Source organism: Scyliorhinus torazame, chromosome 2 (genome assembly GCF_047496885.1).
Source record: "Scyliorhinus torazame isolate Kashiwa2021f chromosome 2, sScyTor2.1, whole genome shotgun sequence".
Taxonomy (NCBI): domain Eukaryota; kingdom Metazoa; phylum Chordata; class Chondrichthyes; order Carcharhiniformes; family Scyliorhinidae; genus Scyliorhinus; species Scyliorhinus torazame.
In genome coordinates this window covers 353,390,593-353,417,790 of record NC_092708.1, presented here as the reverse complement: position 1 = coordinate 353,417,790, position 27,198 = coordinate 353,390,593, and the positions used below count along the sequence as shown (strand labels likewise).

Sequence of the window (27,198 nt, the reverse complement as noted above, 5' to 3'; positions counted from 1 at the left end):
TTGCTCAGTGTAAAATGATAGTGACTCGTTTACAAATTTTATTCCATAAAATGGTGCAGTTAAGTTCTCAGAATAAGTTTTGTTTGATTCATTGCATTGAACCAATTATTTTGTTATCCACATCTTCCCCAAAATGTCTCATGACTTCATCCATTTCATGTCTCTTAAAAAGGTTGGCAATGTATGTAATTGCTATGATTTTCCACCAGGTGAATATATGATCAATGATCAGTTGCAGCAGCAAATACAGATAATGGGGGCGATTCTCCGGCCGATTGGTGCCCGGCACAATGCCTGCTGTGGTAATGTGCATCAATGTAAATGCATGTAGGCTAGCTAGACACTAGAGGGAACACCAGAAACATCACACGCACACACTCAACCAATGGATCGGTTAGATAGGACACGACCAATGGACATTCACGATACACACGGAGGTGACACGACCACAGGGGGGCATTACACCAACCCATATATAAAGGACACCACACACATGATCTGCCTCTTTCCAGTGGAGATAGTCAGTGAGTAGAGACACAGGGTTGATTCAATATTACACCCACCACGTGGATTGCAGCAACTGGTTAGTCAGTCTGGGTAGCTATAGTAAGATTAGCAGTAGTGTCGAACCCGAGTAATAGAAGTGTAAATAGTTTAATAAACGTGTTGAAGTTATCTCCACGTCTGAACCTTCCTTTGTCAAGTGCACCACAAGGAAGCTGCTTATGTTACATCGAGAACATCATAAATCACCTGCTATGTCGGGAGAATAGCGGGAGAACTCCTGAACGGGGTTCACGCCGGCCGGCAAAAGGTGCGTGAAGCTCCCGGTCCACTACAGCTGATGTGACCTGCGCGAACCAGTTTAGCATATTTAAATAACCCTTTAAATATTCAGGGACAGTTTGAAGCTGATTCTCCCAGGTCCCGGCATTTTCCATCCCCCACCTGCGCAATGTGAAACCACCGGGAATCACTACTGGTCTCCACCACTGGAGATCAGACGTGATGACTCGCCGGGGGCTTTGAGGACATTGGAGCCGTCTGGGTGGTCGGGTCATAGCAGGTCAGTGCCGTGGCACTGTCCCCTAGTATCCTGGCAGTGCCAATGTGACACATGGCATTGCCAGGGTGCTGGGGCAGTACCAGGTTGACACTACCGATAGTGCCTGAAAGGGGGCAGGGTCTGAAAGGGGGTGAGGTATGAAGGGGGAGGAATTTGATGACCCCATAGTGGGGCGCCGCTCACCTGGGGAGGTGGTGGGGTCGCTGGTACCTGTGATGGGGGTGGGGCCCGATGTCGGCATCGAGGGATGGGTCCGAAGGAAGACACCAACCATTCTTGGGGATGGGGGGGGGGGGGGGGGGGTGCTGTGGTGAAGGTGTTGATGCCAGCGTTGGTGGAGTGGAGGGGGTCACTGAAGATCTGATACCAGTGATATTGGTCAGAGGGGGGGCTTTTACTGTCACTTTGGGATCGGGGCCTTGATCTCCATAAAGCTGGGCTTGCCAGCATGTTTAGGCTGGTGAAAATTACGCCCCTCTCCAAAAAAATGACTAAGTGTGGGACGTTCGCGATGGGGATCGTGCAGGAACAGCTGATACAATTTGCGCCTATTTTCTCGCCCAAAATTACACCGTCATTTTTTGGGAGAATTATGCCCAATGATCAGTGCCTGATTAATCCACTTGATCTTCTTGCATTTTCCATCCTTTTTCTTGGAATACATGCCTATAGCGTTAACAAAGAAATAAGGTGTAGATCAGTTGTAATGCCTACAGGCACAATCTAACCAAAATACAAGTGTGCTATTCTGGGTTGGATTAATGGGGTTGTTCCCGGCGCTTGTAGCGCCAGGGAACACCCCGCTATCTACCGGCATTCCGTCTTGTTTTCGTGCCCTGGCGGGGAATGCATCACCGAGGCCACAGTTAGCCGCATTTCCTGCACTGACCCGTTTGTGGGGACCAGTGCTGAACGGCACCCAGCCGGGGTCTCCTCAGCGAGACCGGTGGATGCCGGATGGCCGATCGATCCCAGCACTGGCCAAAGGCTGGCCGCCGGGTAGCGTGGTAAATCCCGCTCTATAGTTCACATTCATAATGAGCATTTAATGGGTCTCATCTCTAAACATTTCAATTGTGTAACAAGAAATCAAATTTCCAAAGAATTTTTATTTCAAATGTAAACTCCTTGTTGCTTCCACAGGTATAATCTGTAGTGCGAACAGTGATATGCTGTATTTTCTTTTGTACATACATCTTTATACATCTACTGCTTGGGATGGGAATGAGGAGAAGAGAATACATAAATCAGGCCAAAGGGGCATGCAGAAGACTTGACAATGCTCACCCCCATTTTGTTATATGTTCCAGGTTCACTCATTATCATTCGCAATAATTGACTTTGAAGCAGGTTTATCTTATTCTCTCTTCTTTCCTCCACAGTTATTGATCTTCTGTACTGGCATGACATCAAGCAGACCGGGATCGTCTTTGGAAGTGTGCTTCTCCTGCTCTTTTCACTGACCCAATTCAGCGTTGTGAGTGTCATAGCCTACCTGGCACTCGCTGCACTCTCAGCTACAATCAGCTTCAGAATTTATAAATCAGTGTTGCAGGCTGTGCAGAAGACCGATGAAGGACATCCTTTTAAGTAAGTGCACAGCCCCTTCTTTTCTTCCCTCAATAATGCCGTAATCTGTCATTCTTTTGTTCTGTCAATTGAGAACATCCCCTCATCATTCACAAATTTTAACTCTGAAACTTATCAGGATATTAACATAAGGATAGTCCTAATAAAACTGTAGTTGCCTATCTGTAATGTCTTTAGCATAAAAGAGTTTTGCATAAAAGAGTTTTGCACAATGTAATTAATTTCCACAGAACAGCAACTGCTGGCTAATGAAACACAGCAGCAATTTTTCATGAGTGATACCTTACAAACAACTTGAATGCTGACCAGTTAATGTGTTTTACCCGAACATGATCCTCTCTCCTCTCTCCCCTGAGCGCTGCACTCGCCGGAGCTCTTCCTTCCTGTAATGCAGAGACCAGAACTATATTCCTTACTCTAGCTGTGGCCTAACAAGTGTTTTGTACAGTTCCAGCATTACACCCTTGTTCTTATAATCTCAGCCCTGGCTAACAAAGGGAAGTATACCTGATGTACCATCAATGACGACAGACGAGAGTCGGAAGAGTAAACTGTTGCTTTAATCAGCTGAAAGATGCCTGCTGGCAGCCGGTCTCAGAATGAGGGCAGGGCTGGAGGTTAGCCACCTTTATACTTGAGCCCGAGGGGCGGAGCCGCAGGCGGAGCCAGCAGGGACAAACCCAGACATGTAACAAACAGTAAGAACAGTAAGTACAATAAGTAAGAACAGTAAGTACAATATAATACAGTGGTTTACCACATTCACCACCTGTTTAAAAAAAGAGAGTCCGGCGGGGTGAAGTGGACCGGTTGAGTTAGAGATCGATTCTGTCGGGGGCTTTGACCTTCCGCTGTGATCGCCTCAGTCCCAGCTGTGGTGAGGACACTGGTGTCGGATGAAGTGTTGAGGCCTGCGTATCCAGGAGCGTGTCGTCTTCCGGATAAGTAGCAACGGAGGGAGACGGTGTAGAGTCGTGAGTAGCAACGGAGGGAGACCGTGTAGAGTCGGGGGTAGTGGTGGTGGTCACTGGGGAACCTGCGGGTGCCAAGTCCCGAAGGGAGACAGTGTCCTCCCGCCCGTCATGGTGTGCCACGTAGGCATATTGGGGGTTGGCATGGAGGAGAAGCACCTGTTCGACCAGGGGATCCGACTTGTGACTCCTCGCATGCTTTCTGAGGAGGACGGGCCCTGGAACTGTCAGCCAGGACGGAAGCGAGACCCCTGAGGTGGACTTCCTGGGGAAGACAAACATTCTCTCGTGAGGTGTCGCATTGGTGTCGGTACACAGGAGCGACCAGATGGAGGGATCTCCTGCCAGCGGGAGACAGGGAAACTTCTAGACCGTAGGGCAAGAAGGACGGCCTTCCAGACCATCGCGTTCTCCCTCTCCACCTGTCCGTTTCCCCGGGGTTTGTAGCTGGTAGTCCTGCTTGAGGCAATACCCTTGCTAAGCAGGAACTGACACAGCTCATCACTCATGAAGGAGGAACCCCGATCGCTATGGATGTAAGTGGGGAAACCGAACAAGGTGAAGAGGCCGTGCAGGGCCTTGATGACTGTGGCGGAGGTCATGTCAGGGCACAGGATGGCGAAAGGGAAACGTGAGTACTCATCAATGATGTTGAGAAAGTACACATTACGGTCAGTGGAGGGGAGGGGCCCTTTGAAATCGATGCTGAGGCGCTCAAAGGGACGAGAGGCCTTTACCAGGTGTGCTCTGTCCGGCCGATAGAAGTGCGGTTTGCACTCCACGCAGACCTGGCAGTCTCTGGTCATGATCCTGACCTCCTTGATGGAGTAAGGCAGGTTGCGGGCCTTGATAAAATGAAAAAAACGGGTGACCCTCTAGTGACAGAGGTCATTGTGGAGGGCCCGGAGTCGGTCTACTTGTGCGCTGGCACATGTACCGCGGGATAGGGCATGTGGGGGCTCATTGAGCTTCCCAGGTTGATACAAGATATAATTATAGGTGGAGAGTTCGATCCTCCACCTTAGGATCTTGTCATTCTTTATCTTGCCCCGCTGTGTGTTATTGAACATGAAGGCAACCGACCGTTGGTCAATGAGGAGAGTGAATCGCCTGCCAGCCAGGTAAAGCCTCCAATGTCGCACAGCTTCCACAATGGTCTGGGTTTCCTTTTCGATGGAGGAGTGTCGAATTTCAGAACCCTGGAGGGTACGGGAGAAGAAAGCCACGGGCCTGCCGCCTGGTTGAGGGTAGCGGCCAGGGCAAAGTCAGACGCATCGCCCTCCACCTGGAACGGGATGGACTTGTCTACTGCGTGCATCGTGGCTTTGGCAATATCTGTTTTGATGCGGTTGAAGACCAGGCGGGCCTCAGTCGTCACGGGAAAAATGGTGGATTTAATGAGTGGGCGGGCCTTGTCCGCATAATTGGGGACCCACTGGGCATAATAGGAAAAGAACCCCAGGCATTTCTTCAGGGCCTTGGGGCAGTGGGGGAGTGGAAGTTCCAGGAGGGGGCGCATACGGTTGGGATCGGGCCCGAGGACTCCGTTTTCTACAACGTAGCCAAAGATGGCTAGGCGGGTTGTGCGGAACGCATTTCTCCTTATTGTATGTGATGTTAAGGAGCCTGGCGGTGTGGAGGAAATGTTGGAGGTTAGCGTCATGGTCCTGCTGGTCATGGCCGCAGATGGTGACATTATCCAGATCCGGGAACGTGGCCCGCAGCCCGTACTGGTCAACCATTCGGTCCATCTCCCGTTGGAAGACCGAGACCCCATTGGTGATGCCGTAGGGGACCCTGAGGAAGTGGTAGAGGCGGCCATCTGCCTCGAAGGCAGTGTATTGGCGGTCCTCCGGGCGGATAGGGAGCTGGTGCTACGCGGACCTCAAGTCAATAGTGGAGAAGACTCGGTACTGCGCAATCTGATTGACGATGTCAGATATGCGGGGGAGGGGGTACGCATCAAGCTGCATGTACCGGTTGATGGTCTGACTGTAGTCAATGACCATCCGGTGCTCCTCCCCAGTTTTGACGACCACCACTTGGGCTCTCCAGGGGCTAATATGATCCCTTCCCGCAGGAGTCGCTGGACTTCCGACCTGACAAAGGCCTTGTCCCAGTCACTGTATCATCTGCTCCTAGAGGCGACGAACTTACAGTCCGGGATGAGGTTCACAAAGAGCGGGGGTGAGGCGACCTTAAGGGTCGAAAGGCTACAGACGGTGAGAGGGGGCAGGGGTCCATCGAACTCCCAAGATAAGACTTTTGAGGTGGCATTGGAAATCTAGACCTAGTAGTAGGGCAGTAGCGCAGAGTTGGGGGAGGATGTAGAGCTTGAAATTTTTGTACTCGATACCCTGTACTGTAAGGGTTGCGACACAGTAACCACGGACTTCCACGGAATGTGATTCGAAAGCCAGGGAGATTTTTTGGGTCGCGGGTAAAATTAGGCGGGAGCAGCGCCGTACCGTATCTGGGTAAATGAAACTCTCCGAGCTCCCGGAGTCGAAGAGGCAGGTCGTCTCGTGGCCGTTGATCCGGATGCCGATCATGGAATAAGCGAGGTGATGAGGTCGGGATTGGTCGAGGGTGATGGAGGCGAGCTTCGGAAGGTGGGTGGGCTGATCGAGGATAGCGGAGGCCAGCGTACGATCTGGTGAACAGGGGTTCCGGGAGGCAATGGGGTGATTCCAAGATGGCAGCCCCCACGGGTCGCACGTGGCGGGTGGCGTCAAAGATGGCGGCCCCCACGGGTCGCACGTGGTGGGTGACATGGAAGATGGGAACAGTCCCCACAGGCTACACGCAGCGCTGCTGGGTTTAGAAACAGGTCGGGCCTGGCAGACTTTAGAGAAGTGGCCCTTCTTTCCGCACCCGTTGCAGATCGTGCTCCTCGCTGGGCAGCGTTGTCTGGGTGCTTACCCTGGCCTCAGAAGTAACATTTTGGGCCTTCGGAGTTAGCGGATCGCTGCGCGGCACAGACTTGTGGCGCCCCTGGGTCAGGTGATGCCGGCGCCCACAACGTCCACGAGGGTGCCACGTGGTCGGAGGTGTAGGCATCCATGTTATGGAAGGCCACTTCCAACGAGTCCGAGAGCTGTACTGTGTCTTGGAGGTCGAGTGTACCCCCTTCTAGTAGGTAATTATATTTTATTCCTGCGACATAGGCGTCCCGGATCAGCAATTCGGTGTGCTTGACAGCTGATACCGCCTTACAACTGCAGTTCCGGCCGAGTACCCACAAGGCGCGCAGAAATTCAGCTTGCGATTCTCCGGGGGGCTGTCGCCTCATGGGAAGGAGATGCCTAGCGTACACCTCATTGACTTCCTTAACATACTGCCCCTTCAACAGCGTTATCACATCCTCGTACGAGGTAGCGTCCCTGATAAGAAGGAAAACGTGCGGGCTCACCCGAGAGTTGAGGACTCGCAGCTTGTGGGTCTCAGCGACGGCGGCGGCCGAGGAATCAATGTAAGATTCAAAGCAGCTTAGCCAGTGTTCAAACATGGCAGTGGTGTTGGCTGCTTGGGGGGTCCAGCTCCAGGCAATCAGGCTTGAGCGATGGGTCCATCTTAAAATTTTAGCTGATTAAATTGATGTATCATCAATGATGACAGACGAGAGTCGGAAGAGTAAACTGTGGCTTTAATCAGCTGAAAGATACCTGCTGGCAGCCGGTCCCAGAATGAGGGCAGGGCTGGAGGTTAGCCACCTTTATATTTGAGCCCATGGGGCGGAGCCACAGGCGGAGCCAGCAGGGACCAACCCAGACATGTAACAAACAGTAAGAACAGTAAGTACAATAAGTAAGAACAGCAAGTACAATATAATATACTGGTTGACCACAATACCACATATGCCTTTGAGATTAGTTTATGTAACTGTCCTGCTATGTTCAGAGTTTTTACAGGATCCTACCATTTATCCTAGTTTGCCTTGTTTGGCCTCACAAATACATTACCTCAAACGTCTCTGGATTTTCCATTCGTCACTTTTCTGCCCACCCAATCAGTACATTGATATTGTCCTGCCGTCCAAAGCTTTCTTCCTCATTACTAACCACCTATACTTTTTTTTTTGAATTTTCCAATTAAAGGGGCAATTTAGCATCGCCAATCTAGCTACCCTGCACATCTTTGGACTGTGGGGGTGAGACCCACGCAGACACGGGGAGAATGTGCAAACTGCACGGACATTGACCCGGGGCTGGGATCGAACCCAGGTCCTCGGCACCGTGAGGCAGCAGTGCTAACCACTGCACCACCTATAATTTTAATTTTAGAAGGAAAATTCCAGGTTATTCTTGTTGCTCAGCTCTGTCTTAAGGAGTCAGCCAAGGCCAACATTTATGAGACAACAGGCAATGGGTTAAATTGTGCCCAATCTTTGGAAAATACTGCGACAAGAATGGATTTTTAAAAAAATTGCCATTCCCTATGTGAATACAGCCATCGGGTTTTACCCTGAAAAATGTTTGCCAGAACTCTGAATCTTGGGTGAGGTGTAAATGTTTATAAAGGTGTCAAATCTTGCATATGTATAAACAAAATAAATAAATTTATGGGTTGGTTTAGCACAGTGGACTAAACAGCTGGCTTGGAATGCTGAACAATGCGGGTTCAATTCCCGTGCCGGCCTCCCCGAACAGGCGCCGGAATGTGGCGACCAGGGGCTTCTCACAGTAACTTAACTGAAGCCGACTTGTGACAATAAGCGATTACTATTATTATTATATAATAAAACATATTATGACACTCAGACACACAAGGAGATATTGGGGACAAACAAAATACTGCAGATGCTGAAAATCTGAAATAAAAACAGAAAATGCTGGAATCACTCCGAGTAGGTCAGGCAGCACCTGTAGAGAGAGAAACCGGTTTCAGATCAATAACCTTTCATCATTCAGTTCTGGTGAAAGATTATTGATCTGAAACATTGGCTGGAACTTTCTGGCTGTTCGCCGCCAGTGGGATCTTCCGGTCCGGGTGGCGGTGCACCCCTGCTGTGGGATTCCCAGAGGCATGGGGCGCATTCACCGGGAAAGCCCGTTGACAACAGCGGAACCAGAAGATGCCGCCGCTGCCAATGGGCGGTCGCCTCTTCCGCCACAAAACACGCGGCGGGTTGCGTGGAAAATGCTGCCCAATAACTACCTGCCCACTAACTCTGTTCTTCTCTCCACTGATGCTCTGTGACACGCTGAGGTATTTCCATCATTTACTATTTTTATTTCAAAGAGATATTGAGGAAGATGACTGAAAGCTTGGTCAGAGAGATAGCTTTTAAGCAATGTCGTAAAGGCAAAAAGTGTTTTGGAGCGGTTTAGAGTGGGAATTCCAGAGCTTCAGGCCCAGGCTACCAATGATGTAATATTAAAATCAGGATTGTTAAAGAGGCCTGAATCAGGTGAGTGCAGATACCTCAAAGGGTTCTGGGACTGGTGGAGATTACGAGGAGGGATAAATCTATGTAGAGATTTGAAAACATGAACATTAATTTTACTAATTAAGGCATCGTTTAACCATAAGCCAACGTAGATGAGTGAGCACTGAGGTGATAGGTGAACGGGACAAGGATACAGGCAGCAGGGCTTTGGATGGTATCAAGTTTACGGACGGCAGAACATGGCAGGTTGGCCAGGTGTGCATTAGAATAGTCGAGCTTAAAGATTACAAGCTGCGTGAAGATTTCACCAGCACGTGATAAGACAGGGTTCAAGTTGGGCAGTGTAATGGAGATGAATAAAGGTGGTCTTGGCGATTGCGTGGATGTGAGATTGGAAGATCATCTCTGTGCCAAGGTTGTGAAGAATCTGGATCAGCCCCAGAAAGTTGCAAGGGAGAGAGTTGGAGTCAGTGGCCAGGCAGTAGGGTTTGTGGCACTGAAACTTGCTAGATCAGATTGCTGCCTTAACCTTTTCCTTGAGAACCAGTCTGGTGTGGTTCAGGTGGCGTTCAGCTGGAGAAAATAAAATGATGTAAGAACATCCTTCCTCTGATAAGGAGGCCAAAACTGCACACACTATTCCAGGTGTGGCATCACCAAGGCCAATTTCAGCAAGACGCCCTGCTCCTGCACTCTAATTCTCTTGTATGAAGGCCAACATATCATTTATTTGCCTTCTTTACTGCCTGCTGCACCTGCATGCATACCTTCAGCAACTGGTGTATGAGGACACCCAGGTCTCATTGCACATTCCCCTCTCCTAATTTTTGGCCATGCAGATCTGTCATCCCATTTTTGCGACCAAATTGGATAACCTCGCATTTATCCAAATTATACCGCATCTGCCATTCATTTGCCCACTCATTCAACTTGTCCAAATCACACTGAAAGATCTCTGCATCCTCCTCACAGCTCACCATCCCATCTAGTTTTGTGTCATCTGCAAATTTGGAGCGATTACAATTAGTTCTCTCATCTAAATCATTAATACAGATAATGAATAGCTGGAGTCCCAGCTTCGATCCCTGTGGTACACCACTAGTCACTGCCTGCTACTTGGAACAAGATCCATTTATTCCTGCTCTTCGTTTACTGTCTAACAACCAGATTTCTATCCATTTCAACACACTACCCCATCCCATGTGCTTTAATTGTACACACATCTCTTTATGTGGGAATTTGCCTTCTGAAAGTCCAAATAAACCACATCCACTGGCTCCCCCTCATCAACTCTACTAGTTACATCCTCGAAGAATTCAAGTAGATTTGTCAAATATTATTTCCCTTTCATTAATCTATGCTGACTCTGTCCCATCCTGCCACTGTTTTCCAAGTGCTGCTGCGAGTAAATCTTTGATAATAGATTCGAGAATTTTCCCCACTCCCAACCTCAGGCTTACTGGTCTATATTTCCTTGTTTTCTCCCCCACCTCCCTTTTTAAATTGTGGGGTTACATTAGCTACCCTCAAATCTCTAGGAACTGTTCCTGTTGGTAGTAGAAGGAACAATATACTGTAATTACTTTAATTTACAACTACATGAATCAAATGTTTAGAATTTTGATTTGACACTTTTTGGTATGCTACCTTATCTTTGTATAATTTGTACATAAACATTGGTTTAGTATACATTACAATATAAATGGTCAGCTGATGATGCAGCTTTGATGAATGCCAAAATGGAGTCAGTTATACTGAGATTTAAAGGGGTGAATTACGAGGACATGTATAAACATATCTTGTATTCCATTGCGTATTCTGGCAAACCCCAAAGTTTGCTGTCCTTTCTCTGTTTAAGTTATAATTCTTTATATTGGCAGAGCTTACTTGGACATGGACGCGACTCTGTCTGAAGAGCAGATTCAAAAGTATGCCGATTCTGCGCTGGTGTATGTGAACTGTACTGTCAAAGAGCTGCGGAGACTGTTTCTGGTGCTGGATCTCGTGGATTCTCTGAAAGTAAGAGCATCCAAGTCATTTCATTTTATGGCTTAAATGTGAAGGACTATTTATTGATCTTTTTCTTTAGGTTTTAGTTTGTTAAGAAGCTTAAAACAGCCTTACTTTGCCATACTACAGTGGCTTATCTTGTCACTCCCACACCTATACCCCTTGTGTCCCCCTGGCAAACCTGTTGGATTGTCTTCTCAGTGGGAAGGTCAGGAATGCACCAAAGGCTGTACGTCCTGCATAATCCGGTCACACAGCATTTTATTATCCAGTGCACCACATTAGCAGAGCTCTGCTAAAGTGCATAAATTAAGACAAACCTTTATACAGATTTCTCTTCAATTGCCTATAATAAACTTTCGTTATCTTGCATATTTCTCCTCCACTCACTACAAAATGCCTCGCAAATCTACTTCTAACTATTTTGTAATCCTGTTTCTCTGCTTCTGTCCACTGAAATGAACAGTAAATATTTTCTTCTTCCCCCAATCAGTGGGCACACCTCAATTTCCTTTTCCTTTTTCATTTAATTTAGACAGCTTTTTTTATACTGTTCAAATTTTTGAATGAATCTCGCTGTCTCGCTAGATTTCTAGACATTAAAGAGATGAAGTGATGTGGGGATAGTGTGGGGACAATGGCACTGAGGCAGAGGACCAGCTGTGATCGCGTTGATAGGTGGAGCAGACTCAAGGAGCCGAATGGCCTACTCCTCCTGTTTCCTATCTGTTGAAATGTAGAGATTTGTCATGTTTGCTTTTTCTTGCTGCCGTCTCTTAAACAGGAGTAGTATTTACAGCACACCATTACGTTCCAGTTTGGTATGCGTTAATATTCATTATCACCTCTTCCATAAACAAGCTTATGTACAGAAATAAGACTTTACCCTTAAAGTTACCTAGCGTTGTGTGTCCTTGTGGAACAATGTTAAGGATGGCACATGTGAATTCCATTCTGTCTTTTATGTCACTTCAAAAGCCAAATACCAGTTGTGTGAGACATTTTACATAGTGGATCATTAGTTGATTTGTTTATGGGCAGTGAGTATTACACTTGATACAGAAATACAAAGCAGGTTCAGAGTTGAGTTACAAAGGCAAAATACTGTGGATGCTGGAAATCTGAAATAATGACAAAGTGCTGAAAATAATCAGCAGATTGGATTGCATCTGTGGAGAGAGAAATTGAATTAATTGGCACGATTTTACCATGGGCTCTGGGATTCCGACGTCAGGATGAAATAGGGGTCCCGAGCCAACACATGACAGCAGTGGGACCTGCTCAGAAATTCTCCCAGAGGCAACCTCCTATTTGGTCGCCTCCAGGCTTGCCATCCAGTTTAAAGCAGGACTGGAGACACCTCTTCAGGAGAAGTGATCATGGCAGAGGCAGTTCAGGTATCGAGAGGGTGCACAGGGAAGTGTAGCACAATCAATCACTCACGAGACTGGATGAGAAGGAGACGAACGGTGGCTTTATCACGCAGACTTGTTCCCCAGCAGCACAGTTACAGAATGCGGCTGCTGGGAGAACCCGGGCTCTTATACTCCGCCTTACTGGGTGGAGCCAGTAGGCGGCTGATCCAATCGGGACCCAGTGTCTATCCACCAATAGCCTCTCGGCATCACAGGGTACCTTAATACCCCTAATACATACCACCACAGTAAGTAAATAAAATAAGTATCAGAGGGGCCATGCAGGCAGGCCTGTTTGGATAACCCACTGAGAGCAAGGGTTGGCATTCCCTGTCCACGGCCACCTCATTGTGGCGGGCCTGAAGAATCGACCAGAGTAGAGTCCTTTAATATTTAAATTGACTGCCTGGTAACTTCCCGGTGCACCTCGCTGTTTTTAGGGCCATCACCTCCCAACCCATCACCGCAGGATTGGAGAATTTCTGCCCAATGTTTCGGGCCAATGACCTTTCATCAGAACTGATAATGAAAGGTTATAGTTGCGTCAAACAACAAACCAGCTTGAAGCAATTTCCTGTGGGAAGTTACTCATCCTCCAGCTCGCAGCTCCTGACACTCCCTCATGCTGCCAAGCCCCCTCCCAGGGTTACAGTGGACCCTTTCTGTCACCGAACTGTCTACATTGTTCTCCCAGACTCTCACTGTGAGGGCTCTGGAGATGAGCAGCGAGAGGGAGCAGCTTCAATTTGCAGGTAAGCTGGAGAGAGGGCGAGTCAGGGGACAGAAGAGACCGTGCACCGGAGAGTCAGCAGCTAGACGGAGGGTCTGCCATGAACTGAAGGATTGTCAGTGGGAGGGAGGACTAGAGAGCAGTGAACCAGAGGATTGGCAGTAAGAAGGAGGATCAGAGAGCAGCAGAGGGTCCGAACTGAAGCATTAGCGATGAGACGGAGGGCCAGGGAGTGGCAGAGACCGCTCCAAAATTGCGCTGATCGGGTCACGTGCCCCTATCTGGCACGAAACAATTTTAAAACAAAGCCCACAACACTAAATGCGAACATGGGTCCTATTACACGACCAACATTAAAACGGAATGATTTATAACGAGGCAACGTAAATCAGGGACTTCCTGTACATGTAAAATTCTTTGGCAAAATAAGCCTTGTGTTGAAATGCTGTCTGCGAGTCAGGGATCATCTACTTGAACAATGTTGACTGCTTTCACAGTGTTTATTTACAAAGACCTGACAATGACAGACTTGCACTATTTGATAGGCACCATCAGTTTGGGGCATTTCACACATCCTTTTGACATCTTGATTTCAGTAGAGCCTCTATGGTTAAGGCCAAAGGCCTCCTTGATTGTACCTCAAGAAATAATTACTATAATCTACTTACCCTTAATGGCTTAGCAATCAAAATGTTTACACTGATGTTATGGGCCAGGGTTTAGAGAACCCCAAAGTGTATCATGGAGTTCACCTGACCCAATAGATTGTGGTATGGGGAGCACACGGCCCACTCTACAGGTGTGGTACAGCAGAAATGGAAAAGTATTTTTTAAAGCAAAACAATGTTTATTCTATGAACATCTTAGCAACCATTAATTCAAATACAACCCCCAAAGACTACAACACTAAGTAAACCTTTAAGCTTTCCTTTTTAACATCCATACGACTTAAATACAAAACCTTTATCAGAAACACATCAGGTTAAATTACTAGGGGGCATAGGTTTAAGGTGAGAGGGGCAAAGTTTAGAGTAGATGTACGAGGCAAGTTTTTTACGCAGAGGGTAGTGGGTGCCTGGAACTCACTACTGGAGGAGGTAGTGGAAGCAGGGACGATAGGGACATTTAAGGGGCATCTTGACAAATATATGAATAGGATGGGAATAGAAGGATACGGACCCAGGAAGTGTAGAAGATTGTAGTTTAGTCGGGCAGTATGGTCGGCACGGGCTTGGAGGGCCGAAGGGCCTGTTCCTGTGCTGTACATTTCTTTGTTCTTTGTTGTAAAGTCACTACTGTTATTAGTTTTAAATCACCAGGATCGATTTACAGTCTTTAGATTACAGAGAGAGATTCATACACCTTCTGGCTGTGACTGCAGCTATCGAGCTCTGAAAATGAAACTAAAACACACCCTGCAGCAAACAGCCTAACACGAAAGTAAAAAGCTGACAGAAAGCCCAGCTCCACCCACTCTCTGACATCACTTCAGTAATAAACACCCATTTCTTAAAGGTACTCTCACATGACACTGAGAATACATTTTTACTTTATTCCCATTAGAAATGCCCAACTATTCCATCCTTGTCTTTAGCTTTTTAAAAAAAATGAAAGCACACAAGAGCATGCAAGAAGGATTGACCTATAGCCAGGTCCACGAAGAGGGTTTCAACAGGGAGCTTAAAGGATGAGAGAGCGGGACAGAGGGGTCTAAGTAGAGAATTGTGTTAGACCAAGGTAGCTGAAAGCACGAGAGGAGCCAAAAAAGAAGGGATGTGCAAGAGTCAGATGGAAGAAAGGAGAACCAGATATGGGGATGTGTCGGGTTGGAGGTGGTTACAGTGTGCTTGGGAGAGATGAGGCCACAAAGGGGTTTAAAAACAGAGACAAGAACTTAAAATTTTGGGGTCTTTGGAGGACCGGGTACCATTAAGGACAAAGAGTTGATGAGTGAGCAGGATGATGCGGAATAGTGTTCAGTTGGTAGAGACCGAGATGAGCTGACGTTTAGGGAGGATAGAGGGTGTGTGGCTGGCAAGGAGAAAAATAGTGTTGTCAAATCTAAAGGTCACAATACATGAATGAGAGTTTCAATGGCAGTGCAGTTGCGATAGGGATGGAGGCAGGCAAGTTATGGAGGTGAAATTAAATATTCTTTGTGAGAGTGAGTGTGGTGATCTCTCTGTGCATGTACACCAGGGATTAATGTGTCATCAGTAGCACCACAGGCAACAACAACAACACGAAGCGCTGCAGAAACAAAAACAGAAACAACAAGCATGACAAAAAAAACAAGAAAAACAACAACAAGAACGACAACGAAAACGACCAAGACAGAAACGACGACAATGAAACAACGACCTGTACAACATGGTACAACTCTGCACATGAAGGACAATGCCACAGCACACTGCAAAACAATGGCAAGAGTACAAACATGCCATGGCATGGCAACAAATCTCACAAACTCACATTTGCTCCACAACAAAAAAGCAAACCAGCTGTCAAGAAAGATGACATACAGAATCAACACCACAAACACAAGAAAAAGTCCAGGTCAGACAACAAAGATGTAACACAGAATCGCTAGCACAAGCATAGAAAAAAAAACATAAATCAGACTCACAAAATTTTTTTTATATTAGGACTGGACTCATAAATATTAATTGGCTCTGTAAAATTGTCAAGATCATCACAACTTGTATATAACGTCATTTATCTACCTATTTTACGCAAGCAAAAAAACAAAAACTTAAGAGACTAAATGTATTAACATTTGTCGGACTAACTCATTGATTTTCTGTAATGCATTTGCAAGCTGAATCCATTATGTTTTCAATTTTCTTTACAACGTACAGAAAATATGTAACAAAAAAAGGGGGATGTGGTGATCTCTATGTGTGCATGTACACAAGTGGTTAATGTGTCATCAGTAGCACCACAAGAGGGCCGGACCAACAGGGGTATAAAAGACAGCCACATTGGGGCTCTCTCTCTCTCTCGGGTGCACTGTGACCAGGGCAACAGCAGACTAGTTTAGATGGCCAGCGGAGTTACGTATAGTTACCATAGTTCGATCTTGTTAACCTTATCACTAGTATCAAAGTTAAAGAACTCATGTAAATATTGTTGTAGTTATTCAATAAGCCTTTTGTTACTACTGGAAGAGTTCGAATCTTCTTCATCGGGATTCAGAATACCTCATCACTAACCAAGGATTGAGTAGCACAAGTTACCTACCACACAGGGAGCAAAACAGTGAGGAGATGGATTTGGAAGCTGTCCTCAGGACTAAATGATATGCTTGGGCAATGAGCTGGTTCTACCAGCCAAAAAAGCTGAAGAGGGTAATAGAGTTTGTGGCAAAGCTACAATATTTGTGACTGTGACTAAAGATGATTGGTTAGTTCTACCACATGATGGAGAATATTGCAGCCCTTCTTAGACCAGATGTCAGGCAAGCAGTGTGACAACACAAGGCAGTGAAGGAAGTGATAAAGAAAGTAGAGCTGAGAAAGTGATGTGAGGGCTGGAAGAGAATCTATTCTTGGAGGTGCTCTGATTAAGGTCCATTAGGATGTCCCCATGTGAGGGCAGTTGCTGTGCTGGGCTATGAAGGAGTGGCATTGATGGAAGATCATCTCAAAGGCTGCAAAATGGCCAAGAAGGATAAGGAAGGATAATATATCATGGTTACAGACATGGTTGGTTGTGACTTTGGTTAAGGCTGATTCAGTGCTGTGAGAGGGTCATACGTCAAGTCTGTCGGCTGATTGGAGAGATTCAAGCTGGGAGAAATTTTGGTAGGAATTATTTCAAGGGCATTTGGAAAGATAAGAGATTGGATATGGAACTGTGGTTTGTAAGGACAAAGAGATCAAGGGTGTTTTTTTGGGGGAGGGGTGAGGATAGTAGTTTTGAAAGGGAAAGGGGTGAGGATAGTAGTTTTGAAAGGGAAAGGGGTGAGGATAGTAGTTTTGAAAGGGAAACAATGCATAAGGGGAGGGAGCTATTCGCAATGTCAGCCAGCATGGAGGTCAGGGAAAGAAGTTTGGTGAACAACATTTTAATAGGAATGGGGTCAAAGGAACAGGAAGTGAATCTACTGGATGAGTGGAACGAGATGGGAAAATAGAGGAAGGTAAGCACCCACGGTCAGGGTGGCAGGAGCCTGATGAGAAAATTTGAATGGTGTACAAGAGGAATGGGGATAACGTGCCAAGTCAGTTAAACTGCTGATATTTCCATCTTGCTATCAAATCTTTCATGAGTGCTTCGCCCTTGGTGTTAGGTGAGGATGGGGGACACGGAGGAGAGATTTAAGAAGGTGGTAGATGGAGGAGAAAAGAAATTGGAGGTATCCGTCATTTCCCAGAAGATCCTAAAAAATGGATAGGTTAGCAGACTTTGAGGAAAGTGTTTGACGATTTGTTTTCTCAATCTACAGAAGAAGCCGCGTTGTGCATCGTTTTCATTGAAATGTCATTGTGCAAAAGTAGCAATGATGCATTCTTCATTTTTATGAAACATAATAGAATATTGGCAAATCTCTTCCTGAAGGTAAAAAAAGGTAAAGTTGCCATTGTCCCAGCTGATCATAAGCTGCTTTCCCCTTTGAGGATTTAAGCTGAGGATCTCCACATCTCAGGAGAGGGGAAAGGTTGAGAAGGTGGGGCCTTTATGAATAACCTCAGCCGGTAGGGGAATTGAACCTGTGCTGCTGGCCTCGCTCTGTGACGTGAACCAACTGTCCAGCCGTCTGAGTCCTGCCCCTTGATAATAAAGAAAAATAATTTAATTCTGTAATTTTCAATGAATGAAATGAGTTTACTGTTAAATGTGTGTTTCCCTGTTACTACAGATTTTTGATATGTTTGGAGGCGATTTGGATTGTTTATCTGTTTTAAATGCAGCAAAGTTAACTTAGCAGAGAGGTTTACTATTTAATTGTATCAGATCATGGGCTTCTGTCTGCAAAATGATCTAAGGTTGTCCAGTGTGAAGTTCATGTTTAACTGGTCTGTTTTTCAGTTTGCAGTGCTGATGTGGTTGCTGACCTATGTCGGAGCTATCTTCAATGGCTTGACCTTGATGATTATGGGTAATTATGTTCTAACATACAACACAAAAATTAATTGACACTGCTGTGTATTTTCTAGGTTTGCGAGCAAAATAGCAATGCATACATGTGTCACCCTACACTTAGTTTACCTGTCCAGCTCATATAGGCCTAGATGTTTCAAATTGATATTCTCAGAAAGGTTCGGCTGCTGTCGCTGCTTACCAGCACCTCCTTAAATTAGAGGTACATTTTTCAGGAACAGAATGGTAATGGGGATTGAAAAATTGGGTAGACATCAATCTACCCACCTCGATCGAGTCAAGAGAGAAGCAAAACAAAGAGGACTGAACCGCTTTTGCAGGTAAGAAGAGACTTGCATTAGGGTCTTATCGATAAGACCTTTAAACAAAGTGTCCCATCCATGGGGACAGCATGTTTACTGAAAGCCTTAGGCAAATGCCCTTCTTTGCCAACATTGAACTCAACATTATTTCGACCATCGTTCCTTACTTCATTGTTCCTTATTCTATACTATGCCAAGAAAGCCCTGAGCTTAAAATCAAAGTGGATCAGATTTAATACTCTCTCCAAGCAAGCATGTGCCTCATGGGCGTCTTGGAGATAGGGTGATGGCGAAGGGCTGTTTGGTGGGAGAAATCAATGAATTTAAAGGATAAGGTCAGTATTGTCCAAAGTTGGATCTTTTGGTTCAAACTCAGACTGTTGAGAACTGCCGACAGAGAAAATGTTCACATTCACCGCGGGGGATTTGATTCAGTGTGGGGAGTCAAGGCCAGTCTGAGATAGGGATAGTCAAAGATCTCAAATGGTGTGGGTCATGGGATCTAACAGAAACTCTAGGGATAATGTGGGGACACTCTAGGATCATTGGAGGAATTTCAAAGAGGGTAGGGGTCGGCTTTGGAGGGGATCATGTCCACTTCCATGATAAAGTCCAGAGTGATGGGGGAATGATCAAGGGTTACAGGGGGGAGGCACAAAGTAATGTTGAGAGGGTCAGGAGTGAATAGGACAAAGCTGAAAATGATAGGTGGAGGTTGAGGGCCATGGGTTGCACTTTGAGGGTCTCTCTCACAGTGTACGGACCACATCCAAAAACATGCAGATGCCAGGTTTGGGAGGAGGCCAGTGCGGGGTGGATAGAGTTTTGGGTGTGGAAAATGTGTGGAGTGGAAGGTTTCACTGCATCAGCAGTGGTATGGATGAAAGACCTGGACACACAGGTTCCCACATCGTTGTCTGCCTTTTCAGAAAATTAATTTAGTGAAAAATCTGAGCATCATACACCCAATGTTCCAACCATCTCTGGAGCAGGAGGAGGGGATGCGAGGAAGGAGGCTCTCACTGATCAAGAACTGAGACTGGAAAGCCAGCAACTGGCAGGACCAATGGGTCAGGATAATCAGGAGGCAGCCATCCAGGAAAGGCATCGGAGAAGAAGGTCATTGGCTCATCAGTCAGTCTTCGGGACATGGGCAAACTACCTCCAAGGAACACTACTATGTCCAAGGAGCAATTTTTCCTCTGGTCCTCTACCTCCTTCGTCAACTCGAGGTGGCTAAGTGGATTCAGCCCCTGGACCCTCAAACTGATCCCCCCCAAGGCTACACTTCAGTAGTCAAGAACAGCTTTGCAGCACCCTGATGATCATTTTTCCTATGTAATCCTGGAGTGTCTGTCCCATCAAGCAGAGACATCATATCAAACAGGACACCATCCTTTATGTCCGCCTTCCCCTCTCCTCCTATTGAGATCAAGTGAGATATTTTTCCTACTGTTTTGAAAAGAATTAACTGAGATATAATTAGCTGCTGCTGAAGGGAATCCTTTCCAGTGGGTGATGAGTGGGGGAAGTAATATAATCAATGGCCTGACTTGAGATTTGCCTCACATTATTCAGTTCTGTGATATACAGTTTAAATGTCCTCCGTACACAGACCTCTTCACGCCTTTCAGTACGTTAAAGATAAAATATATGTCAAATCTTCTCTCTGAATCTTTTTCCTTAACTCCATATTTTGGCTAAACATTTAATGCTGTACATTCTCTAAGAGGAATTGTGTAAGATGTTGTCGGTGCAACAAATAATATGATTGATTCTCCTTTCCAGCGGTCGTTTCTATGTTTACCTTGCCTGTCGTATATGAGAAATACCAGGTAAATATTTTATTTATTTTCAGGCACCTGAAAAAAATTAAAGAAATGTAAATATTAGTGTTGTACAATAATGAGTATATTTATTTCAATAACTCGGGTTTTATGGTTATTTCCAGGCACAAATCGACCAGTATTTGGGACTGGTGAGGACCCATGTTAATTCTGTGGTGGCAAAGTAAGTTTGACATTGGAACTATATGTACAAAGTATGAAGGGTAGATTATGTATTTATGAAGCTGGGGATATATGATATCCAAATTAGCCCTTTTCTTTGGGTTTGTGTTTATCTGAAAGGTGAATGGAGACTGAACTACAATTTCAGCTGAGGTGACAATAACCTCGAATGCACTTTACATTAGTCCCCATGCTAGCTGATGTTGTAAATGGTTCCCTCTCCATAGGTACCATTCCTTCCCTTTAAAATCTACTGTCGTCACATTCAAACTCTCAAAATCCAACCTTGACTCCTCTGTACCTACAATACCTTCACCTCTCCAACCTCCCTTTCCTCGAAGGTTCTCGAACACGTTGACGCCTCCCACATTTGCGTGACATTGTTCCCACAACCCCATGTATCCAATCAGGCTTCCTCCCCGCCATAGCCCTCAAAGGGCCCTTATCAAATTCTTAAGTGACATTGTGTATGACTGTGAATGTAGTGCACTCTCCCCCACCTCATCCTTCTCAACTTCCCTCATCCTTCTCAACTTCTTTGCAGCTCTTCATAGTCACAAAATTATTCTAATCCAATATGCGCTTTTCACGTTTTTTCATCTGCTGTAAACCTGTCCGTTGGCATGTGGGTGAAGCAAGGATGGTCATAATGCTCCTGTTTTTGTGGTTAATGGTTTCATTTGCCACTGTTGTCAAAAGGCTGGGAACCCGACAACACCCTCTCTGAGCCAGATGATTAGATACCTGGGAGAAAACTGAAATCATAACTACCCACAGTCCCAGAGGACCACAGGCTGCTCACCCCTTTGAGAGCTGACTGCTGGTGATTTAACCTGAGGGTCGCCACACCTCGGGTTGGGGCGGGAAGGTTGAGAAGGCGGGGCATGAATAACCTCAGCCGGTATGGGAATTGAAACCTAAATTCAAGGTGGTTACACAATTTTCAGTGATCTCATTCTATGGAGAGATGTTCAATTAAATAAATACTCTCAGTAATTACCTTAGCTCCATCCATGCGGATGCTGATCTCTTCGAAAACAAAGCTTTTGCAGTGACTTCTCACCCAATTGTTGGCAGTGTATTCTTCACAGTCCATTCTCATTTTGTTTTGTGTGTGCGCATCGTGTCCGAGTTGCTTTCAGCAAACTATCTCAGGTGTTTTGACAAAGTATGACATGTTGAATGAAAAAGTTAAGTTTGTTTTATTCACTCTCCCACAGGAGTCAGTGTAGTTAGAGAAGTCAGTCATGAGGGTAGATTTTTCCAATTCTGTGTCTGTGACGAGGTAGGTCTGTTGTGAATTCAGCCATGTAGCAGCCTGGGTACCTTGCCATAGCAGAGGCCTCAGGAAATCTAGTCTTATGTGCAGATTTCAAAGGATATAAACTCCTTTTATCCCTCGCCAGAAACTTAGCAGGACTAGCCATATAAATACCACGGCTATAAGAGCAGGTCAGAAGCTGGGAATTTTGAGGTGAGTAACCCACCTCACAGTTCCCCAAAGTCTGTCCACCATCTACAAGGCACAAATCAGAAGTTCGAAGGAATAATCTCCACAAAGAGCGCAGCTTGTTTTGGAGCAGAAGTCTGTTTTTCCGCTCGGCTGTTGTCAGAGCCCATGAACCTCGCTGAGTACAGTACCTTCAGCCATTTCTTGATATCACATGGAGTGAGTTGAAGTGGCTGAAGACTGGCAGCTGAGATGCTGGAGCCCTCCCCAAGAGGGGACTGAGATGGATCATCGTCACTCCTGTCTGAAGAGGATCTTTTTTTAAGCTGTCATGCTGGGCTATCCCCATCATTGAAGATGGGGAAATTTGTGGAGCCTTCTCCTCCAGTGAGATGTTCAATTGTCCACCAGTGCCGATGTTGTTGGCTGCCCTTGATTTGAGGATGGAGTCTGCTCAGCTTTGCGAGTTTGTGCAATTTGTCTTCATGTGACTGATCAGGCCAGTTTTTGACCCATAGATCCTTAGGCACAAGAAAGCAGACACCCCACAAGGTCTCAAGTGCAGGATTTGCACCCTTTTCTTTCCTTCTCTGCCAGTGCTCTGCCCCCTCAATAAGGCATTTGGAGAATTCTTACAGTGCAGAAGGAGGCCATTCGGCCCATTGAGTCTGCACCAACCCTCTGAAAGAGCACTCTTATCTAGGCTCACTCTTCTGCCCTATCCCCATAACCCATGCACTGATCATGGCCAATGCACCTAACCTTCACATCTTTTGGACACTAAGGGGACATTTTAGCATGGCCACTCCACCTAACCTGCACATCTTTGGACTGTGGGAGGAAACTGTGTGGAGGAAACCCACGCAGACACGGGGCGAATGTGCAAACTCCACATAGACACTCAAGGCTAGAATCGAACCCGGGTCTCTGGCGCTGTAAGACAGCAGTGCTAATCACTGTGCCACCAAAGCTTGATGCAGCCTGATGGACAAGTTGTCAACATTTTGACAAGCTCCTCCTAGTCATTAATGTCAGTACTGCCGTGCTTCAAGGATAGCTTCCAAGTGTACTTGAAGTGTATTTTTTTGACCTTCTCTGGAACTCTGGCCATTTGAAAATTGATGGAACACTACCTAGAGGGGAGACACTTTTCGGCCATCTGAACACACTGTCTTCAAAAAGGACACCAGCATTTGCTTGACAAACTTCCCATTGAATCCGTAGGGGACGTTGGAGGCATTACTGATGGAATTTCTTCAGCACTCTCATGTGTCATTGATACACTGCACTTCAGGGGTGTGGTGATGACAACTGCTCTGTGCCCTGGGACTTCATTGACTTGCAACGTAATTTTTGTCAAACACTCGCTGACGTAGTTTGTTGAAGGACGGGCCTGCACAGCTGATGCTCTGTTGGATCTCCTCGTTAATGATGGTATTTTGAAAGAGGTGGCTGCCAAGGCCTGGGAAGTGCTCAAACATATTTCAGAACTTCTCCTTCAACGTATATGGGAGGTGGAATATTTAGCTGACCAGGTGCGTCCTGATGTGGGTTTGTTTTCGCAGAACAGGCCGTGCCTCTTTTCTGCACAATTGAAGAGATTGAGAGTGGCTCGCAAATCTGGTGTAGAGTGAGCAATGGCCCTATCGTCATCCACAAACTGTAGATTATGTGTGGCGGTGAATAGCTGCTGTCAGGTAAATGGGGGCTATCCCATAGCCTTGCTTGACATTAGTCTGAATTTTGAAAGTGACAGTTTCCGGTCTGGAACAGATCTGACCACCACCATTCACAACCTGATGTGGAAAGACTGCAGAGCTTTGATCTGATCCATTGCTTGTAGCTCTGTCTATCCCAATGTGCGTCCTGTTGGATGGGCTAGTAGTCTTCTGTTGTAGCTTCACCAGGTTGATACCTCATTTTAGGTATGCCAGGTCCTGGCATGCTGTCTACTTCACTCCACATTGAACCAGGGTTGATCCACTGGCTTGATAGTAATTGTAGAGTGGGGATATATCTGGCCATGAGGTTACAGATTGTGATTGAATACAATTCTGCTGCTGTTGACAGCCCACAGTGTCTCGTGGATTCCTAGTTTAGAACTGCTAGATCAGTTCTGAATCTATTCGTTTTCATAGAATTTACAGTGCAGAAGGAGGCCATTCGGCCCATCGAGTCTGCACCAGCTCTTGGAAAGAGCACCCTATCCAAGTTCAACACCTCCACCCTATCCCCATAACCCAGTAACCCCACCCAACACTGAGGGCAATTTCGGACACTAAGGGCAATTTATCATGGCCAATCCACCTAACCTGCATATCTTTGGACTGTGGGAGGAAACCGGAGCACCCGGAGGAAACCCACGCACACACGGGGAGGATGTGCAGACTCCACACAGACAGTGACCCAAGCCAGAATCGAACCTGGGACCCTGGAGCTGTGAAGCAATTGTGCTAACCACCATGCTACCATGCTGCCCCTTTGGGAGGGAAAACAAAGCAAAGGAATACCCAATAAATGGTAGGACACTGTAAAGTGTAGAGAAACAGAGGGAATTTTAAGTATATATCCACAGATCCCTAAAGTAGCGTATGAGTATGTTAAGAAGGCATATGGCATCAAGCTGAGGTATAGAATTTTAGTTATTGGTAAGTTATGCTGGAACAGTATAAAAGACTGGTTAGGTAAAAGCTGGAGAACTCCCCATGGCTCTGGTCACACTGTAGGGAGGAGGCAATCACACTTGACAGCTTTATGGTCTTTATGACGATGTTGCCAGAAATGGAGAACTTTAGATTTGAAGAAAGATTGGATAAGCTGGGGTTGTTCCCTTTAACAAAGCAGCTGAAGGTGTATAAATTTATGAGAGGCCTACACAGGCTGGATAGAAAGGGCATTGTCAAAGAGAGATCAATAATAACCAGGGGCACACAGATTTAAAGTAATTGGTGGAAGGATTAGAGGGGTGTTGAGGAGAAATTCTTTGATCCAGAGGGTGGAGGGGGTTGGGAATTCACTGCCTGAAAGAGTGGAAGAGGCAGAATTCCTTATTACATTTAAAATATACTTGGAAGTGCACTTGGAAGTGCTGTAACCTATAAGGCTACTGAGCAAAAGCAGAAAAGTGGGTTTAGGCTGGTTGGCACTTGTCAACCCTCACGGACACAATGGATCACATGACCTTTTTCTGTGCTGCACAACTCTATGAATCTGTGACACAATTTCAGATACAAATTGTAGGTTAAGCAAGTCATGATTACGACTTTTCCAGTATTACAGCATTCTTATATATATAATATATATCTATTGATTCAATAACTGCACATGTTGATATTTTTTAGTTTGCTCTGTTTGCTATTATTGAACATGGCTCATTTTGTGTGTGTGGGCAGGAGGGGGTGAGGGGGGTTGGATGGCGGGGCAGGGGGAGCGTGGTACACAGGCCGAGAGGGAGGGTGCACCCAGGGGGTGCACTCAAGATGGGAAAAAGGGCCCTAGAGGGAGGCAAACCCCACTTCCCGCCTGATGCTGAAGCAGATATACCTGCTGCTGACCTTCCCCCTGCTGGCTGAAAAATTGCAGCCAAATGGAAAGTGGCTGCTAATTATGGAGGGAGATAAATGGAGATGAAAGAAAGAGTTCTGAAGAAAGGTTGTCAATCGGTAATGCTAACTCTGTTTCTCCCTCTTCTGCCTGACCTGAAGATTGTTTCCAGCTTATTTTAGAACAAACTGGGAGTTGGGCGCAGAGTTAATTTTCGGGCCTACTAAAACCAAGGGGTGGCACAGCCTCCTTGGAAGCCATATCTTGGTGCTGCTGTATTAATTTTTTTTGAAATCACATGAATTTTATCAATTTGATTGCTTTCAAATCGTATAATTCACATACCCACATTTTTTTGTGTCTTTTATTCAGGATTCAGGCCAAAATCCCAGGTGCGAAACGAAAGACCGAGTAAGAGCAACACGAAGAGAGACTGTTGGCATATGAAAGGGCACCTGAAGCAGAAGCTTTTCTGTATTCTTCAAATTAATCAGACCTGTCTTGGAGAGTTGTTAACCCATCTGTCAGCATCATGGTTTTAGAAACATACACCACTGAGACAGTCCCTCTCCCATGCTGTTTCCAAATGAGTAGAATACCTGCAATCACTTGTGTCGATCACTAAGTATAGTAAGGAAAAGCAAGTAATGATAATTGTATTAGATGTGTTTTTGTGTTGCTTATAAACAATTGCATGATGTTGAGAGTCTTAATTCTATTTAACTTTCTAGTGTTTTCTGCTGCTATGGCAGTGCCTATAACTTTTAATGTTATTTGTGGCTAGGGCATTTCTGCTTTGGTGCACTTCTGCAATAGTCTAATTGCTCCAAAGCCACTGAGTCACTTTGGCTTTATTGAGTAAAACAATAGAACAGTGGATCGATGTTTTGGTGTTTATCCAGCACAAACGTTCTAAGGATTATGTACTGTAATTGTGGCATTTGGTTTTGTAAACTAAAGAAATACAAAGCTCATGTTTTTCGAACTATTGTCATACTATTAAAGAAGTATGGAAACAGATTCCTGGCTTTTTCTTTTCCTCAGCCAATTTGCTGCAATTTGTTTTTGATGAAATATAGTTGCTATAAGGTAAGTTGTAATTCCTGGTGGGAATGGATGGCAATCCTGACCAGGAGTTTGAGTTGGACGGCCAGTATATTTCGAATACATGGTCTCATTTGAATGTCCTTAGTCAGCTGCTCACCCATTATACAGGGCCTTGGTGAGACCACATCTGGAATATTGTGTGCAGTTTTGGTCTCCTTATCTGAGGATGGAGGTTCTTGTTATAGAGGGCGTGCAGCGAAGGTTTACCTGACTGATTCCTGGGATGGCAGGACTGACGTGTGAGGAGAGATTGAGTAGGTTAGGATTGTATTCACTGGAGTTTAGAAGACCAAGTGGAGTTCTCCTAGAAATCTATAAAATTCTAACAGGACTAGAGGGTGGATGCAGGAAAGATGTTCCCGATGGCAGGGGTGTCCAGAACCAGAGGTTACAGTCTAAGGATACAGGGTAAACCATTGTGGACTGAGATGGGCAGATATTTCTTCACTCAGAGAGTGGTAAGCCAGTGGAATTCGGCAACGCAGAAAGCAATTGAGGCCAAAACATTGTGGG

The 27,198-nt window shown here is 45.9% G+C and overlaps 1 protein-coding gene and 1 long non-coding RNA gene across 12 annotated transcripts in view; one reads left to right on the top strand and one right to left on the bottom strand.

The window, feature by feature from the left end:
* The window catches only part of rtn1a (reticulon 1a), a 315,521-nt gene extending 288,923 nt beyond the window's left edge, over window positions 1-26,598 (top strand). For all 8 annotated transcript variants that reach the window (XM_072491579.1, XM_072491600.1, XM_072491606.1 and 5 more), the window contains 6 exons: window positions 2,449-2,656; window positions 10,897-11,035; window positions 18,203-18,272; window positions 20,365-20,411; window positions 20,528-20,586; window positions 25,951-26,598. In XM_072491579.1, the coding sequence (XP_072347680.1) occupies window positions 2,449-2,656; window positions 10,897-11,035; window positions 18,203-18,272; window positions 20,365-20,411; window positions 20,528-20,586; window positions 25,951-25,993 (566 nt within the window). In that variant the 3' untranslated portion in view covers window positions 25,994-26,598. The remainder of the gene's footprint in view (window positions 1-2,448; window positions 2,657-10,896; window positions 11,036-18,202; window positions 18,273-20,364; window positions 20,412-20,527; window positions 20,587-25,950) is intronic.
* On the bottom strand, window positions 1,371-7,375 carry LOC140403580 (uncharacterized). Of its 4 annotated transcripts, XR_011938357.1 has the most exons (4): window positions 3,164-7,333; window positions 2,980-3,039; window positions 2,354-2,717; window positions 1,371-1,732 (listed from the first exon to the last, which is right to left on the bottom strand). It is a non-coding gene; the product is annotated as an uncharacterized lncRNA (long non-coding RNA). The 4 variants fall into 4 exon arrangements; XR_011938359.1 differs by lacking the exon at window positions 1,371-1,732 and having other exon boundaries at window positions 2,156-2,717; window positions 2,963-3,039; window positions 3,164-7,375; XR_011938360.1 differs by lacking the exon at window positions 1,371-1,732 and having other exon boundaries at window positions 2,156-2,717; window positions 7,040-7,370.
* Window positions 26,599-27,198: the final 600 nt, after the last annotated feature.